General features: G+C 43.0%; 1 protein-coding gene across 1 annotated transcript in view; it reads right to left on the bottom strand.

Annotated features, from left to right (window-relative positions):
- The window catches only part of LOC127578705 (solute carrier family 12 member 5-like), a 490,113-nt gene that overhangs the window by 154,003 nt on the left and 316,179 nt on the right, over positions 1 to 19,931 (bottom strand). The window contains 1 exon segment of the mRNA XM_052031027.1: positions 14,241 to 14,295. Within this exon segment, the coding sequence (XP_051886987.1) occupies positions 14,241 to 14,295 (55 nt within the window).

The following is a 19,931-nucleotide window of genomic DNA, read 5'->3' as shown; positions in this document are numbered from 1 at the left end:
TTTGTGGAAGAGCTGTCAGCTGTGGCTCAGAGATATCATTCCTGCCTCTGAATCAGACAGCTGTATGTTCGAGTGTCACTCCAGAGTGACAAGGGAGTGCAGCACTGTTGATGGTGCTGTGATTTCAGATGAGCTGTTAAGCTGAGACTCCTTCTTCAGTTCAGGTGGATGTAAAACACCCCCACAGCATTGCTTCAAGGAAAGGAGGACAGAAACCCAGAGATCACCCCCTTGTCAAAATTTATTCCTCATCATTAAAACAATCTGGTCATGATCACATTGTTATTTATGGGTGCACAAGCTGGCCTCTGTGTTTCCTAAATTAAGACACCGACTATACTTTCAAGCTGTGTTACTTGTAGTTTGAAGGAAGTTATGTTATTACTTTCTTAGTGTAGCGGTTAGTGTAACGCTATTACAGCGCCAGTGACCTGGGTTCAATTCCGGCCACTGTCTGTAAGGAGTTTGTACGTTCTCCCCGTGTCTGCGTGGGTTTCCTCCGGGTGCTCCGGTTTCCTCCCACATTCCAAAGATGTATGGGTTAGGAAGTTGTGGGCATGCTATGTTGGCGCTGGAAGCATGGCGACACTTGCGGGCTGCCCCCAGAAACCTCTACGCAAAAGATGTACTTTCCTGTGTGTTTCAATGTACATGAGACTAATAAAGATCTTATCTTATCTTTTACTTTGCTCTAGTTTGGAACTTCAATTTTAATTTGCTTTTGTCTGTGAAAATAGCCTCCAATGCTACCAAATTTAAATTCCATTTTTTAACATTCAAACACTCAAGCTAAGTATCTACAGGAGTGAAAGAGTGAGGTGGCAAAATGTCATGCAGTCCTGCATAAGTGGAATCTGTACTGCAGCAGGACGATCAGTACAATGAGAGCATTTGTGGAAGAGCTTAGTGTTCATCGAGTGAAAGGAGGGGAAGTTACACACCGGGCTAGATTTTGCAACCTATTGTGCTTGCCCGCGGAGAACGAATGTGGCTCAGCGGTGTGCACTGCTCCTTTTCCAGTGCCGGTGTCTGCTGTCATGAAGGACACAGAACCTGCTCATCAAGGTGGCCAGCAATTCCCATTAAGGAATGGTCACAGTCAGAAAACCAGGGAGGAAAATGCTTAAATTTAAATTCAACTTTTTAAACATGAACAAAGTACAAAAACAAAGAAAGGAACACTATTTTATTTATTCATTTTTTCGATCTGGCTTCAGTGGCAAGGCCAGCCAATTATTGCCTGGCACAACCCTCACCCTACTTAGTAATGGAATGCTATGGACCACCTTTTGCACCACATTGGGACTTGGTCTTCGGCAGTGTCTTTGTTTTTTCTCGCACTAAGTCTTGCTTTTGCACAGCCTTTTGTTTCACTGTATGGTATAATTTTAGTGTAGAATTATGTATAATTTGTATCCTGTGTTGTTTGTATCTATGTGTCTGTGATGCTTTTGCAAGTTTTCATTGTCCTGTACCTCACTGAACTTGTGCCACATGTACGATAAACTCAACTTGACTTGAAGGTGATGGTGAGCTGCCTTCTCAAACAGCTTGCAGTCCTTCTAGTGACGGTACTGTTGCGTTGTTTGTTTGGGAGGGAGCTCCAGGATTTAGAGCCATTTATAATGAAGACTGTGATATATTTCTAAGTCAGCATGATGTGTGACTTTGAGGGGGACCAGCAGTGGGTGGTCTTTCCATGTGCCTGAATCCCCTTGTCCTTCTTGGTCGATCGAGGTCATGGGGTGGGAGATGCTGTTGAGCAGCCTAGGTGTAGATGTACACATTGCAACCACTGCGTGTCACTGATGGACAGAATGCACACTCTGGGTGCAAATGGGGAACCAATCAAGTGGGCTGCTTTGGTCATGGAGGCATTGATCTTCTTTGGTGCAGCTGTAACAGGCAAATGGAGTATACTATCGCTCCCCCAACTTGTGCCTTGCAAATGGTGGTGTCAGGGGGTGAGTCATTCATCACGAGGTACCTGGCTTCTGATCTGCTCTTGGCAATGATACTTATGCAGCTGGCCCAGTTGAGTGTCGCAGTAGTGCCCCCTTGCAGGACATTGCTGGTGTGGGACTCGATGCTGTCAATGCCCACTGAATGTCAGGAGTCGGTGGACAGATGCTCTTTTGCTGGAGATGGTACCTTTTTTAAGTGAATATTACATACCATCCAACATACGCCTGGTGAAGTTGTACATAATTTCTGTAAATCTTTCATATTTTAAAATAAACTATATTTTGAAATATTTATTTAAGGAATTACAATCCAAATAAATAAATTAGTTTAAAAGGGCCGGATAGTTTGTTGAGGAGCAATTATACTTAGAATGGAATTAATAAAACATTTAAATCTCTTACAACTAAGTTTACCATTTTATAGTGATACTCGTTTTCAAAAATATTAAGCCCATGCTAATTCAACAGATTATCCCTGATTCCATTGAAGACAGTTGCAAGCAGCAGAGCCCGGAGAGGAGAGGTGAAAAATTTGGGTGGCAAATTTGGATTTCTGTGTTAAAACGTGTGTGCGGAACTGCCAAGGTTTTACTTTGCATTAACGGTGACAGGCACTGAAGTTTGCTTCCATTACTTCCAGAAAATCTAGTCTATTATTATGCCCATTTTCTGGTCAAAAGTTAATATGAGGTAAACTAATTTTGGTTTATGAAATCTGCCTGTGGCTGTATTGGAAAACTTGCAAGATGTTCACGGTTCCATCCATAATAAGAATTAAGCACCAGTATAGGCAGATCAGGGCTTTAAAGCAAGTTTGGGGCTCTGATACAAAATTGCACAGGAACTAGGGAGATCCAGCTTGGATTTACTTCCCAGTCCTTCCAGGACAACTAAGGTCATTTGTAAAGGCATAAAAGACCTTTCTCCCCTTTCACCTCCACAGAAACATAGCTGGTCGCTCTTCCTCTTCAGATCGTTTCTTTGTCCTTCCCCTTCCCCCTCAGCACTCACCTAATGTTGGACAGAATTCCAAAGGTCTCAACTGGTGAGCAGCATGAGCTTCACAATTCCCCATCCACAACTCACCTGACGAGTTTACTTCAGGTACTCGAGGCCAGGCTTTGTTTATGCATCATGATCACAAGTTCCCTCCTCATATGGTCATGGGGTCATGTAGAATGGATAGTGGCCCTTCTACCCACCATCGAGCACCCATTTTCACTAACAATATCTCAATGAGCGCACATTCAACTGATACACATGAAAGCCAAAATCTGTAAGTGAACACGTTTGGCTAGTCACCTGAAAACCTTTGCTGTTTTTCTACCTACAGTAAAAGTATTTTTTATATTATTATTATAACATAGAACATAGAACACTACAGCACAGTACAGGCCCTTTGGCCCACAATGTTGTGCTGACATTTTATCCTGCTCTAAGATCTATCTAACCCTTCCCTCCCACATAGCCCGCCATTTCTCTATCATTCATGTGTCTTTCTAAGAGTCTCTTCAATGTCTCTAATGCATCTGCCCCCACAACCTCTGCCGGCAGTGCATTCCATGCACCCACTGCACTCTGTGCAAAAAAACTTACCCCTGATGTCCCCCTTATACCTTCCTCCAGTCACCTTAAAATTATGTCCCCTTGTGTTAGCCATTGTCGTCTTGAGAAAAGGTCTCTGACTGTCCACATGATCTATGCCTCTTATCATCTTGTACACCTCTATTAAGTCACCTCTCATCCTCCTTCTCTCCAAAGAGAGAAGCTCTAACTCATTTGACCTATCCTCATAAGACATGCTCTCCAATCCAGGCAACATCCTGGCCAAATCTCCTCTGCACCCACTCTAAAAGCTTCCACATCCTTTCTATAATGAGGCGACCAGAAACTGAACACAATACTCCAAGTGGTGGTCTAACCAGAGTTCTATAGAGCTGCAAACATCACTTCGTGGCTCTTGAACTCAATCCCCCACTAATGAAGGCCAACACTCCATACGCCTTCTTAGCAACCCTATCGACCTGCATGGCAACCTTGAGGGATTTATGGATGTGGACTCCAAGATCCCTCTGTTCCTCCATGCTGCTAAGAGTCCTGCTATTAACCTGGTATTCTGCCTTCAAATTCAAATTGTATATTGAATTTATATTATTATTGAATTTTCACAGCTGGCTAATGCTGGCTGTTCCAAGCAGCACCAGTACAACAGCTAGTCATTTCATGGAAGTGAAATACTGTAATAAAAATCATGGTAATGACATGACACAAAAGTGTGCAAAACACATCCCAGTATTTTCAGAAATTAGCACTTGAAAACCTATATTTATGTTTGAGACATGTTCAACAATGGCAACAATCAATTCTCCAATCTTCAAAGCTCCTCAGACCATTAGTATGATAGCATCTCACAGGGTAAAGCCCTTAACAAATCTGGCTTGTCATCAACCGCAGGCGACATCTACTTTGTGTCATTTCCCAAAGCAGCACTAATGCAGGAAAATCAAATTTCACCGGTGGCAGACCTTAAAGAGCCTGAACTTCAAAGTGCAGAGTTCCTGTAATTTGAATCCATGTACAACACTTCCAGATTACACGTATTAATCTCTTCTCATATCTAAAGCATGACATTTTTCATTGATAGTTTAACTCAAAGCTATGTAGTAGTATGCAGAACTGTGGGCGGCCTTGAAGTTTGGAGATTGTTGGGTTGAGGGCAGACTTTGCAGGGAATTATGTGGAATTAAACAGAGAGCAGAATACAGAATTAGATCGTTGAGACCAGTTATTGTTTATGCTTCACGTGAGTCATTGTCCCCCATTTTTAAACAAGCAGAGTCAACATAACCTTGTGTTCCTTTCTCCTTCCTGTTTAGCTGAGCTCCACTAAATTCAACTAAACTCTTGGTCTCAACTATCGCTTGTGGCAGGCACCGCCACATTCTGGGTAAAGAATTTTACCTGATTTCCCTGTCTGATGTGTTAGTGATGAGGGTGATGCCCCTGTGATATTCTTCACAGCTGAAATCTGGAGCAGAAATTCCATCTCATTGCATTCTTTCTTTGGGTGCCACATGATTGAACTCAAGTGTCAACTTGAGTGCTAAGCACAATCAGGGTATTGTAGAGAGTAAAGTGTATAGTACAGAACTGGATTGTGTGCATCCATGTTTGTGATGTGCTAATGCGTGGAGATAGCTGGGCAGTGTTGTTAATCATCGTGCAGCACAAATTTGACATTGCTGTTACAATACTGGAGCGTAAGTACAGAGGCGTTGAAAGCAGGCCTTTATGTGAGGACAATGCCAAGTGCACTGATCACGCCAGCCTCCGCCCCAGCTATCCACTTCCACTGCTATGATGTCCAGCTGTGTATCGGATAGGTACGGTAGTGTAGCGTTTAGCGTAATGCTTTACAGCTCCAGAGACCTGGGTTCAATTCCCGCCGCTGTCTGTAAGGAGTTTGTGCGTTCTCCCTGTGACTGCGTGGGTTTCCTCCGGGTGCTCTGGTTTCCTCCCACATTCCAAAGACGTACGGGTCAGGAAGTTCTGGGCATGCTATGCTGGTACCGGAAGCGTGGCGACACTTGCGGGCTGCTCCCAGAACACTCTATACAAAAGGTGCATTTCACTATGTGTTTCGATGTACATGTGACTAATAAAGATCTTATCTTATCTTATAAGCAAGGTGTCCACTCCTTTGTCTATTCCATTATCCTTAACATTAGGTGATACCTTTTGCAGTGGTTCCCATTGAAAACCATTGCATTAAGAGCACCTGACCTGGCAGAACATTGCACGTCCCAAATGACTGCTGAAAGTATACACACTTAATGTCCTCGACCAGAATAATAAGATGGGAATCTAGGGGTTAATGTGCACAATCCCTTGCATATAGTGTGTTCCTGAAAATCATAGCCCTTTTGTCCTGGATGGAACATGTCGTCCTTTTAGCATGAGTTTCTGCGTGAAGTATAACTTCACACAGCCGGACTGAACTCCCATGGCAGGTAGCATGGACGACACTTCACCGTTAGATATTCCAGGCTGGGTGAGCAGGAGCTCGCCAGGACCGTCACGTCCAAGCACCACAAGGTGTTGTTTAAGAAGCAGACCCCTTTGCCGCTAACTTTGTCTGAGGACACCGTATGGTCCATCTGGTGAATTGAGAAGTCCTCAGGTTGTATGGCTCAGTCAAGTGAAGCAGGTGTAAGCCACGTTTCGGTGAGACAGTTCTCTTTGGTAGGTCAATCTTGCTCTGAGTTCATCAACTTTGTTCTCAATGGCCCGGATGTTAGCCAGTAGTATGCTGGGGAGGGGGGACTCAAACCCATGCTGCTTCAGCCTCACCTGCAGCCCAACCCTCTCACCACGCTTCCAAGGTAAGTGTCTGTATCTGGTCGGTCCTGGAAATCCTGGAGTGGAACCACCTGGACTGGAAGGTAAGTGACTGCTGAAGGACAGACCTGGAAGACCTGGAGTGGATTTATCTGGACTGGAAGGTGAGTGATTTCTTCTGGGCAGACCTGGAAAACTGGAGTGGATTCAGCTGGCTTGTGAGGCAAGTTATTGTTCCCATCCAGGTCTGAAAGTCCTGAAGAGGAGTGGGCTGCCTCAGCAGGTGAGTGGGGGCACCTAGGGCAGCCTCGGTGCCGGGACTTGGCCTTGGTTGCTCTGTAGGGTCGGGTTTTTGATCTGAGGGGCCCTGGTGTTAGGCATTCAGTCGGGTCAGCATAAATTATGTTTAATTTATGTTTTCCTTGTGAATGCTGCTTACCTGATGCTCTGTGCCTGTGATGCTGCTGCAAGTAAGCTTTTCATTGCACCTGTGCACACATGGACTTGTGCAGATGACAATAAACTCCACTTTGACTTTGAAAGATCACTTGATATTATTTTCAAGTAGAGCAGGTCTGTTATCTCCAGGGCAATGGCAAGTATTTTTCCTCAATGACATCACCGAAACAGACTATCTGATCACTTCAGCTCACAGGACTGCTAACAAATCAGCTGTTAGATTCACTATGTTACACCAAAAGTACTTCACTGGCTCTAAGATCATGCGGGACATTGTAAGTTCATGAGAAACACCATATTAATGCAAATCTTTTTTTGTCTAAAACAGAAATATGCGCAAATATAGCTTAACCATGATTTGAAAAAATCTTAATATAACTTTCTGTTTTCTCAGTTTAGAAATGTATCTCTTTGCTCTTCTTTTTCCGTGGGCTTATTAAAATGTATTTCTATTTGTGTATCTGGATCCCTCACATTCTTATTCTTTGTACTGAATTTCATCTTCTTGTGTTTACTGCTCAATTATACAGTCATTCTGCAAATTTATTTAAACTTCCCATTATTAGGTTGCCATCTTAATCACCTTAACAGTGAACCTTTCAATACTCGTGAATTAACTATCATTTTTTATAATGTAACAATCATTAATTAATATAGAATATATTACAATAAAATCATTATTTATTGAGGATTTTTGTGTTTCTCTTTTAATCTTTACCACATGCTCTCTGGAACTAGAGACTTTTTGTTAAAAATAAGATTTGAAGAAAAAACTCTCCAAATAAATTTAATTAATTTTGCTCAAGGTTATTTTTTGGAAGGATTTACATGTACTTTCAGATTTTACATACTCTAAATCAGGGAAAGTACAGAAATCATGAGGCAGAAATGTGGAAAGAGAAGCAGTGAGACTGGTGATTAAAGGTCTTCTACCTGAAACATTAACCCTTTGTTTTAGCTGTATGGATACCGCATCATGTCGCAAGTGTTTGCCGCAATTGCTGCTTTTATTTGAGAATTTCAACATGTGCAATATTTTCATTGTTTTTGCTGTCAGACCACTGACTATTAACTGGAACTTTGCGAGGATTTATTTGGATACTGAATGTGACACTGAATCAAATAATAATTTGCAGATTTCTCAAAAGAGGTTGTCAAATAGTAACTCCCTACACTTTGTTTACAAAGGCAGACTGCAGCAGATGAAGGGAATCATTTTAACTTTGAGCAATAACATAGAATGATCTCAAACTGGTGGCTGATTTTAAACCTCCTGACCTATTAACTTCAATAAAAGTGTAATCGACAGGTATAAAACGGCTGCCAATTTATTATTGCTGGTTTGAAATTATCATGCAAAATATAAAAGACCCCCACTCCCCGACTCTCGAGGCAGGAGGTGCATCAGTCTGTTCTCAGAATGTCACATTGGACCTTCAGGAGGGAGATAATTACTTGCAAAATCGCAGCCAGGAGGTTAGTTTTGAGGAAAACCACTTAGCTGAAGACCATTAGAAGATGTGGTCTGCACATTTCTGTGGGTAATTTGGACTCTGGCCGCAAGCAATCGGAGTTCTTATGGCAAGCTTTCTAACCTGGATTCTCAGCGAGGTCCTTACCTCAAGCCTGAAATTCTCACAAGCATTCAGAAATGTGAAAGTCATGCTGAAAGCACCCAAACAATAATTGGTACCATTGGTTCTCAGTTAAACAAAAGAAAATTCGTCTTCTTGCATCGGTGCTTTTTGGCATGCACTAAAGCAGGTAAATAAGACCTGCAGTATTGATACCATGCCCTTGTGTGGTCTGGGCTGGAATTTGGTAATGCCCAACATTTGATTTCATGGCCTGCCGACTATCAGTAACCTCCTTAAAGGGAGACTTAAGGCCACATGATGTTGGCCCACAGCCCTCATTGGCATAAGCTGTCTGTGCCTTCCTCAGCCCCAATGGCAACTCATGCCTTTCACCAGCCAGAATATTGGATCTCTTATTGGACCAGCAGAGGTTTGGAGGTTGTCTCAGGAGAGAGCTGTTGGAATGACACTGGGGAAGGGGTTATCATGAGGACTGTGCTGTCATGAGAGAACTCCTACTCCTCCTTGCTTCATTGCAGTACTTAAAAAAATAGAACCATTCAGATCCAAGAATGGAGCAGAGCTCTTGGCACAGTGTCACCGTTAGTAGAGGTGCTACCTCTCAGTGCCGGAGACCCGTGATCTATCCTGACCTCGGGTGCTGTCTGTGGGGAGTTTGCACGTTCTCCCTGTGATGGTGGGGGTTTCCTCCCATATTCCAAAGATGTGCAGATTGGTAGATTAATTGGCCACTGTAAATTGTCCCCGGTGTGTAAGTGGTGGTAGACTGACTAATTGAAAAGACTACTTGCCAACTGAAATCCAAGTCCTTAAGAGCAGATGGTATCCACGCTGAGGTTATAAAACATGGCAAACTTCAATCACAAATTCAGAACCTCATCTCTCACGTCTGCGAAGAGGCGAAAGTGTCATGAGACTTCAGATATGCTGTAATCATGACTGTTTTCCAGAATGAAGACCAATCCAATTTCAGTAATTACTGAGGGGTTTACTTGCTATCTACCACAAGGTAAATGATCACCCAGGTCCTCCTCCCAGTGGCTGAAGAGCTGCTCCCTGAATCACAATGTGGACATAATCTTTACAGTGGACCAACTCCTAGAGAAGTGCGGGTAGCAGCATCAACCATTATACACAGCCTTAAATGACCGCACAAAAAATCTTGTGTCAGTTGACTGGGGAGCAATGTGAGCACCTGCAGAATTTCACCTCTATGATACATCTGTTACTTGATGGCATGAAGGCTGTATTCTGAGCAATGGATCCATAGAAGACCCGACCTTGGTGTCCAGCAAGGGCGTGTCATTGCCCCAGTCATTCTCATGCAATGTTGCACCTCACCTCCAACCAGGAGTGAAACAACTCTACAGGACAATTGGGAATCTTTACAAGCTATGTCACTTACACTCCAGAACCAAGGTCATCACAATCCCAGTCACCAATGATCTTTGCTAACGCACACATTTGGAAACTAAGCTTCTGCAAGTCAAAGGTGCTGTACCCCGCTACCCTGCTCCTGCCCCGCGAAACATGCAGGTCCAGAATGAGGCCCTAGAAAAGGTAATAGTACCTGTTGACCCCATTGATGCCCGCCTTCACCACCTTTGGCAAAGACAGGCAACAATGATGAAATTCGCCATGACTTTCAGTGTGCCAGTGCAGCCTTTGTCTGTTGAAGACTCCAGCTACAGATCTGGCACAAAGCTTCTTGCCTCCCGTGCAACAGTGGCCCCCTGACCTCCTCTTTGTTTCTGTGAGGTGGACTACCCACAGCAGGCACCTCGAAACACCAGAGAGTGCTCTCTCTGCAAAAGGGCCTCTACTGTCTCCAGGGTGGCACGGTAGTGTAGCGGTTAGCGCAACGCTTTTACGACACCAGTGATCAGGGGTTCAATTCCAGCTGCAGTCTGTAAGGAGTTTGTACGTTGTCCCTGTATCTGCGTGGGTTTCCTCCGGGTGCTCCGGTTTCCTCCCACATTCCAAAAAAAGACATACAGGTTAGTAGGTTAACATGGGTGTAATTGAGCAGCACAGGCTCGTTGAGCTGGAAGGGCCTGTTACCGTGCTGTATAAATAAAGTTTTAAGGTTAAAGAAAAATCCTGCAAATAAGCAAGCAAATGTCAGCAACCCCTCCCAGGTGAACAGCAGGTTGTCACGGAGAACTTGGAGCCCATTCCTCAGGAGCATGTGGGAACGCAGCCCGAAGAGCAGAAGGAGAGCATCACTTCCCAAACTAGCTATTCACCCAAACAATCCAGCAGCTCCTGCTCACCCTGTGGTAGAACCTGCAAGTCCCATATTATCCTCATCAGTCAGCCCCGAACCCACAGAATTGGCATGGAAGAAAGATGTCCTTGACCCTGACCGTCTGCCCAAGGAGAATCCTGCGGCTATCACTTTCACATCTCAAACACAGCAGGCCTGGTTCTTGCTCTGATCAGTTGAACATTTCCATAAGGGACCCTGGTTCAGGCATTGTCTATACAAGGGGCCAAATGTCTGCTGAGGCAATGCAGTCCTCTGTGAGAAGGCTACATTTGTAACTGGCACAGAACAGATGTGGAAGGTTAGAGAAAGGTCTGCAGATGGTGGGATATCGAGATGAAAGACACGATGATGCTGGAGGAACTCAGCAGGCCAGGCAACATCCGTGGAGAAAAGCAGGCGGTCAACGTTTCGGGTCAGGACCCTTCTTCAGGATTGGAGATAGGAAAAAGGGAAGCCCAATATATAGCAATACATGTAGAAGCTTGCACCCTGAAATGGAACCTCATTTTTTGATCAGAAACTGGAACAATAAATCTGTTTTCTCTCTTATCAACCAACAGCTGGTTCCTATTGCCACTGAGGAATTAACTTCAAAAGCATTTAAAGTGCTAGAAAGTACAGCAATGCAAAGACTCAGTTTGTGTCACTTAAACAGTGAAACCAGAACTTGAGGGCACCATCAATAAACTTCAAGTGAACTGGAGATAAAAAGAATGATTAGAGTACTTATAAGAAGATTGCTGCACCAATATCTGATAGATAGAAATAAATATCATAAGGATTGTCAGGAAAGTATGTACATAGATAACAAAAATACTCAGTGGGACACAATGACCCCATTCTTCTAGTTTGCTATTATCAGGTTGCGGAGTGTCTTTGTCAGATTAGATTAATATGACAAGATTGTGCATGATATTTCTGGAGCTGGGGAGAATTCCCTTGTTACATCTTTGTGCGTTTGCATCTCTGCTGGGAGAATAGATAAATTGAATAATCTCTCTGTTAGGTCAAGGTGTCTATGATCTATTGAAAAGAGGAAATTAATGGACCAGGCTGTGTCTTTTTTTCATTTCCCACTATTCTGACATCTAGAAACAAAGGAAGGAAGAATTTTGAGATACATGTTGCAAAGTAGCCCACCATAGCTTTAGAAGAATGATCCCATATTTCTCTGTTTCTCCTTCCCCAGGTACTGCCTGACCTGCTGAGTGTTCATTGTACCTTGTAACATCCTCAGCATTTACCTTTGTATCCCACAGCCCTGACCTCCTGCTCTTTCCCCACAACCGAGTATATTTCTACCTTTGAAAGTATTTATGCAATTCCCATTACGGAGTTACTATGGTGTCTAATTCCAACGCTCACTTAGGCAGTGCCTTCCAAATAAAACAAACTGAATCATCAAAAGAAACATACCCCAACTCGCCCCTCTGCAGTCTATCTTAAACCTCTGCCATTTGGTTATCAATCTACTTTCCAGAGGAAAGAGATTCTCCTCATTTACTCTGCCAAAACTGCTGACCGATCACACCCTAAACAGAGAAGTACGAAGGAGAACCTATTCCACCTAATCAATTGTTTCCATATAACTGAAGCCTCACTCCTCTGACATTTTGGTAAATCTCCTCTGCCTTCTCTCCGAAGGGTATACACTTGATTTGAATCAACCTTCCCTGTTTGAAAATGTCAGCAGTCAAATAAGAAGAAAACAATCACATTGAGTATAAGGTGCAACAGGGTGGAAACAATTGATCTCAGGCAGACCTTAGGGAAATCCTAAATGTGAATGTCAGCTAAGATTAACATTTAGACTTAGTTTTTCAGAAGTTTTTTCTTGATTTTCAGCTGCAGTGCAACAGCTGCCTGGAGATGTTCCTCGATTACCACTTGTGAGAACCTAATAGCTTTAGTACGCTGTTGTTCCATTACAGTGAGGCAGAGATAAGACTGAGTTACTCGTTTCTCCAATACCCAAGGTTTTCAGACCTTAGTTGACAATTTTCGGTTGTGCTTAGCTGAGCTGCTGGACTGCGCAGCTGCATTCTGTCTTAGAATAAAGAATATTCATATAAATGATTTGGATGCAAATACACAAGGCTTGATCAGTAAGTTTGCCGATGACACAGGTGTTGTTGATAGTGAAGAAAGTTATCGTAGATTACAGGGGGACCTTGATCATTTCGGGCAGTGGGCTGAGGAGTGATAAATGGATTTTAATACACATAAGTGTGAGGTGATGCATTTTGGAAAGTCAAACCAGTGCAGGACTTGTACTATGAATGGTAGGGCTCTAGGGAGTGTAATGGAACAGAGGGATCTAGGAGTACAAGTGCATAGTTCATTGAAAGCGGCGTTACAGGTAGACAGGGTGGTGAAAAGGGTGTTCAGCACACTGGCCTTCTTCAGTCAGGGCACTGAGTATAGGAATTGGGACATTATGTTGCAGTTGTTTAAGTCATTGGTGAGGCAGCACTTGGAGCACTGTGTACAGTTTTGGCCGCCCTGTTATTGGAAAGACGTGATTAAACTGCAAAGAGTGCAGAAAAGATTTACGAAGATGTTGCCAGGACTCAAGGGCCTGAGTTATAGGGAGAGGTTGGCCAGGCTGGGTCTTTATTCCTTGAAGTGTAGGAGAATGAGGGGTGGTCTTACAGAGATTTATAAAATCATGAGGGGCATAGATCAGGTGGATGGTAGCAGTTTATTCCCCAGGGTAGGGGAGTCCAAAACTAGGGGGCATAGATTCAGGGTGAGAAGGGAAAGATTTAAAAGGGACCCGAGGGGCAACTTTTCCACACAGAGGGTGGTGAGTGTGTGGAACGAGCTGCCAGAGGAAGTGGGTGAGGCAGGTACAACAGTGTCATTTAAGAAGCACTGGGATAGGTACATGGTGGGGCGGGGCTCGGAGGGATAAGGGCCGAACGCAGGAAATTGGGACTAGCTGGGTGGGCACCGTGGTCGGCATGGACTGGTTGGGCCAAAGGGCCTGTATCCGTGCTGGATTGCTCTATGACTCTGTGACTCTAATATCAACAGGAATGTGACAGGAGAGTGGTGCGTAAGCTGGCTGCACCAAAACTGAATGTGGGATGTAGAGAAAAGAAACTGTTGGATAAAGTAAAAAAAAACTGCAATTAAAACATTACTTTTTAAAACAAATTCAGGAATATGAACCGGTATCTCGCACACGTGAGCAGTCCTTTGTCGAATGAGTTAATCGAGCAGAGTCAGTAAGGACCACTAATGTGAAGCTCATTGACAAGGCCAATGAGTGGGCTCCCTGACTCTCTCTGGAATACTGCCCAACATTGGGAAATTAATGAAGAAAAGGAAGAAATCGCACTGCACTATTACAGAGTTAATTTGAATCCACCTTTCACTGATTTAATGTTCCGTGATCACAGTGGTCTGTCTCATTTGAGTGCGGCAGTGATTCAAATCTATCTTGAACCAACAGCTGGAGTGGAAATAAAGACAGAGAATTAGAGCACTCATGTAGGCACACTGTTCACAGGCTTTACTGGCTCTCCCTGTTTTTAGACACTCAGCCATACATCTTTATTCCATTTATTCCCTCAAATATTATCAGTTGCAGATGCTGGTTTTGCATACCTGGCACAACACCATTGGTAGCGATGGCACTCATCGAGATCGCTGTCAGCATGGTCTGCAAAAGAAGACAACACACCTAGTGAATGAATCGTCACATCAAGGCTGGCACTGCAGTAAATAAGCATCAACATGAACTCTTTCACTCTTTATTTCTCTTGAGGCCAGGGAGACACTGAAATTTTTAAATTGTTAAAAGGTTTGGAAGTCTAGCTCTTGGTAAATGTGTACCTCGAGCGTTTTCACAGATTGATGTAGCAACTGGCCAAGAAAGGAATACAAACCAATACTCAACGTTGTCATCAAACTGCGGTAATGTTAAGGATGTTCATTACCATTTTAACTATGCTACTCTCTGGAAAGCACAAATATTCCAACAGTGAAGGTAATATAAATTGCTGACAACATTAAGTGCAACAACATATGAAGAGCAACAGCAGAACGGTTGAGTAATTCAGCATACCGTAACACAAACCATTAAAGTAATGAAAACTGACCACGGAGTTGCTTCAAAAACATCACTGGGATGGAGGAGGTGGATACTCTACAGTGCAGAGTTTCACACTCGGGATTTTGTTGAACAGCTGTTGACTGTGTAGGTTATATTCCACTGAGCTAAGGCTGATTTCTAATACACACATTGGTTCTACGTTAACCTTGGCTTGGACTGCTGTGGAATCAACACCGTCTTCCCTGAGGGTAGCTTTTGCTGTACTTATGGCAATAAGTAACTTGGGTGCAGAGCTGATTTCTGTTACCTGTTGCTCCATCCACAACAGCAGATGAGGAAAAAGATGCTGCTCTTCTGTAAGGAAAAGCTCCATTCTCAACTTTTCGTGATTTTTATTAATGACTTGGATGAGGGGGTAGAAGGGTGGGCTGGCAAATTTGCAGACGACACAAAGGTTGGTGGTGTTGCGGATGGTGTAGAGGATCGTCGAAGATTGCAGAGGGACATTGATAGGTTGCCGAGCTGGGCTGAGAAGTGGCAGATGGAGTTCAATCCGGAGAAGTGTGAGGTGGTACACTTTGGAAGGACAAACTCCAAGGTAGAGTACAAAGTTAATGGCAGGATTCTGGGTAGTGTGGAGGAGCAGAGGGATCTGGGGGTCCATATCCACAGATCCCTGCAAGTTACCGCACGGGTGGATAGGGTAGTTAAGAAAGCTTATGGGATGTTAGCTTTCATAAGTCGTGGGATCGACTTTAAGAGCCGTGAGGTAATGATGCAGCTCTATAAAACTCTGGTTACACCACACTTAGAGTACTGTGTCCAGTTCTGGTCACCTCATTACAGGAAGGATGTGGAAGTGTTGGAAAAGGTGCAGAGGAGATTTACCAGGATGCTGCCTGGTTTAGAGAGTATGCGTTATGAGGAGGGACTAAGGGAGCTAGGGCTTTACTCTTTGGAGAGGAGGAGGATGAGGTGAGACATGATAGAGGTGTACAAGATATTAAGGGGAATAGATAGAATGGACAGCCAGCACCTCTTTCGCAGGGCACCAATGCTCAATACAAGAGGGCATAGCTTTAAAGTAATGGGTGGGAAGTTCGAAGGAGATATCAGAGGAAGGTTTTTTACCCAGAGAGTGGTTGGGGCATGGAATGCGCTGCCTGGGTCAGTGGTGGAGGCAGGTACATTGGTCAAATTCAAGAGATTACTAGATAAGCATATGGAGGAATTTAAAATAGAGGGATATGTGGGAGGAAGGGGTTAGATAGCCTTAGGCGAGGTTTAAAGGTCGGCACGACATTGTGGGCCAAAGGGCCTGTATTGTGCTGTACTGTTCTATGTTCAACTTACCAATGACCTTTCGGGGTACAGAATGCTCCTGCTTATTGGTGGTTTGTTACCAGCTATGATTGGGTCAGGCTAAAGTAACCCTGACTGTCTTGTGACCTCATGAGAGTTGCTCACCACCCTTCTTGGAAGTTAATGCAGACATTGATGACACTCTTCTCAGACTGTAGATTTGCGAGGGGGGGTGTGGAGAAGGATGCAAGGATCCTTGAGCCGGTTTGTCCCCAGCAGCTGTTTAACAGAGGACTCTCTGATTTACAGCTGCTCCCAGGGGCACACACCGAAACAGACATCAAGTGCTGCTGGAGGGTCATCAACTCAGTGAAGGACGCCCTTTGGTCTGTCCGAAACTTGTTGGTCTCCCAGCACAGTGAGATGTCCGTAAGGGAACGCTGCCGGCTGGCACAGTCCAGGCTGTAATGCTAAGGCTCTGTGGGGAAGGTCCACAGTCTGGGCTCCTTCCGCTACCACACACGGAGGGGCAGAGTCGGGTGGGGAAGCCCCTCGAGCAATGAAATGGTGTGTCACCTCAGGGGGCCACATGAGTAGCAATGGTGTTGTGGTTTTGAAAAGCAAGTTAACACTACTGAATGTAATGAGCAGGAATGTAAAAGTTTTGCACTGTTTCTTCTTTTGTGTGTATTTTTTTAGAATGAATAAAGTTTATTTCTGAAATATATAAAAAGACAACACTGCCCCTCCAATGAGGTAACTTAATGATTCAGAATTGAAAGAAGTCACTGTTGCCTGATTTGCTGAGCTTTTCCAGCAGTTTCTGTTAAATTAAGCATGCTGAGTACGAAAGGCAATTTTTAATTTAAGGAGGCTAAATTCCTAATGAAATAGATTTATGCAATTAAACACGCTGTATGAGTAAAACACTGTGAAATATTTAACTTCATGTACTGCACTGAAATAACATTTCACTAGCAATGATATTGAACTACAAAATTTCTCACGGTAAGTTATGATGTACAACTTAAAAATCAGTGGTTTACATCATGCACTATTTTCTTGTCCCTTTACAGCCACAAACTTAATTGCTGCAAATAGGTATGCAAAGATTCTGTTAAATGGAATTTCTATTACGTTGCACGATCCCTGGTCCCCTGTGGTTTGCTGCTGTCAGTGCTTTAGTTAAAGATTCATGATTGCAATTCCGGTTGACTGGGTAACACATCATTTATGTATGAAAAAGGGAAGCAATTTACATTACTATCTGATTCTCGTGAGGTTCATTGAACCCAGCTTTTTGGTCAGGGAAACAGGGTTGAGCTGCTTTGCTACGAGTCTCCTCTCCCTGTCTTTAGTACCTGGTGTGACAAAAAAGCGACAAGGTGTGTGTGGGTTTGGCAGCACCTTTTATTCTCAGCGCTGGGAGCCATTCAAGTGCAACTCAGTACATAATACTGGGTTGGTGTGGTAGGGAATGGGGCGGAAAATTGAAAGGGACTCACCAATATCATGACACATAATGAATCAGCACTGGTAAACATGACATAATGAGGCTGCCAATTTACTCTGAGTGCATTTTGTGCAAAATGTAATTTCGGGATCAGCTGTCTCCAAGTACTGGGGTTGACATCCAGCAAGATACTTGAACACAAATAGAGTGGCTTCTCAATGGTTGTATTTTATGTTCAGTCTCCAGAACATAAAGAGGCCATTCGGCACAATTTACTTCTGCTGCCATTGACGTTCAACATGGAGCTCCTGAACCATTTCATTGGTCTATCAGTGTCCACTTGCAATCTGTTCTCCTTCTTTGTTTTGCTTCCTATAACATTTTAAAGGTGGATGTAAAGTGCTTCAGAACATTCCATAAGGGATAGGAAAGATGGGAGAAAAATCCAAGTCTTTCCATCTACTACTGAATAATATGTATGTTGAAGAATTATATTTCCCTTTAAAACTCATGTTTTTCAAACTTATTCTATCACCAGACACCTTGGAGCAAATTTTTTATTATATTTCAAGCCACCAGAGTAAAACTGTTTAGTCTAAAGTTCCCTCAAGGTGTTTTCTCCTGCTTAAAATGAAGGAATAACATTTGCTGTTTTCTAATATTATTTTGTTCCTAAGAAATTGTATTAAATGAAAATCAAAAAAACCCGCAGATGTTGGAAATCTGAAATAAAAACAGAGAATGCTGGAAATTCTTGACAGGTCAGACTGCATTTGTGGGGAGAGAGACAGAGTTAACGTTGGTGCGGGGGAGGGAAATAGATAAATTAAGCGAACTTAGGGAGGGTTTCCACTGATGCTGCCTGATCTGCTGACTATTTCTGGTGTTTCCTGCTTTTATTTCACATTATAAACACTTATTTGAACAGACTGGCTTTTGTGTTTCTTGCATCTTTATATATTACAAATTAGAAACAAAATACAGTTGCTCTATTGCAAATATTTAATAATATTCTAAAATAAAAATGGGAAATGCTGGAAATACTAAGCAGGTCAGGTTAACATTTCAAGTTGAAGACCTTTCACCAGAACTGACGACTCGAAACATTAGTTCTGTTTCTCGTTCCACAGATGCTGCCTGAGTCGTATTTTCAGCATTTTCTATTTTAATCCCCTCAAAATAAGCTTTTTAAAAAACTTTTATTTTGATCTTTGTCTCAGTAAAAACATTGGTTTTGAGCCACTCTCCAGCCAGTTAAGATTGGTTTGGGTTTGAACTATTCTCCCTGGCTTGTCCCAGTGAGTAGGGACGTGATTGCCATCTTTGCACACTGTGTTGTCAGCCTGGAGGAGTTGACAGAGGGTAAGGGGGAACATTATTGTTCCTTAAGGTGATTGAGGCTCTCCTCAACAGTCAGAGATGCACCTCCAATTGATGCGATGATAAAGTCACTGAAAACCTCCTTAGCTGTTTAGCTCAAGTCAGGAAATGTTCTGTGGCAGAAGACAACGGAGCAATGATTGACTTCCTCTGAATCCCTTATTAAAATTTGATGACGTTCCTCAATACTGGAACTTGTATGAATTGATTTGCATTTATTCTCTAAATTCTTTAAACTTGACGATTTGACTAACATTTAACCAACAATTCGTTTAAGCTGATTTGACTTTTTTTAAAAAAGAACACTGAAGGTAAGGAGAGTGAAATTGCCCAAAAATTTCAGCAGAAATATTCTTTGGAGAGAACAAGTTCTTTCACGATGAAGTTGAAGATAGATCCTCAATAAGGCTCAGGCCAATAGAGAAGTTGACCACATTTTTGAGACTTCCCATATTGTGCACTCATTTATACTAAAGTATAAACTAAAAGGTTGAAATTCCTTGATTAAATCTCACGTTCAGCAGATTTTTAGATCATAGGTTCTGAGCAAGTTTCAAACAACTTCTGCAAAAACTGAAGACAGACTCGGTGACGCATGCTTCCCCATACAAAAGGAATGCGTGAATTAATTAACCTCGCTGAGGGTGATCCCTGGGCACTTAATATTTCTTTATGGGAATTCTTCTGAAAAATTCAACAAGAGAATTCATACACAGACTGAATGAGTCAATTCTCCAGCAAACACTGGCCTGAATCCCTTTGAACAAACCCACTCCCCCCAAATAATGGTACTATGTGGCTGAAAACCGTCTCAACCCAAAGAAGAGCAGATTAGCACTCATTTCTGGGATCACAGAATCTGCCGGAAAATGTAATCGAGTTTTCAGTGGGGTGTTTATGTACCTCAGCAATGTTTATCCAGTGTGGTTCACATGCTAAATTTGTCTGCAGTGAGATTTTCAATCTAGAACCAGCATTTCAATAAGAACTAGCATTTTTCAATCTCACTAGCCAGAAAGATGCTAGTTCTTATTTACTCGCAGAATTACCAGCTTCTACAATCCCCATTTGCCCAGTCTGTATGTAAAGTCCCCCGTTATACTGCACT

The sequence above is a fragment of the Pristis pectinata genome, chromosome 16, assembly GCF_009764475.1.
Source record: "Pristis pectinata isolate sPriPec2 chromosome 16, sPriPec2.1.pri, whole genome shotgun sequence".
NCBI classification, from domain to species: domain Eukaryota; kingdom Metazoa; phylum Chordata; class Chondrichthyes; order Rhinopristiformes; family Pristidae; genus Pristis; species Pristis pectinata.
The sequence above is the reverse complement of the archived record's forward strand: the minus strand, read 5'-3'. Positions and strand labels throughout refer to the sequence as shown.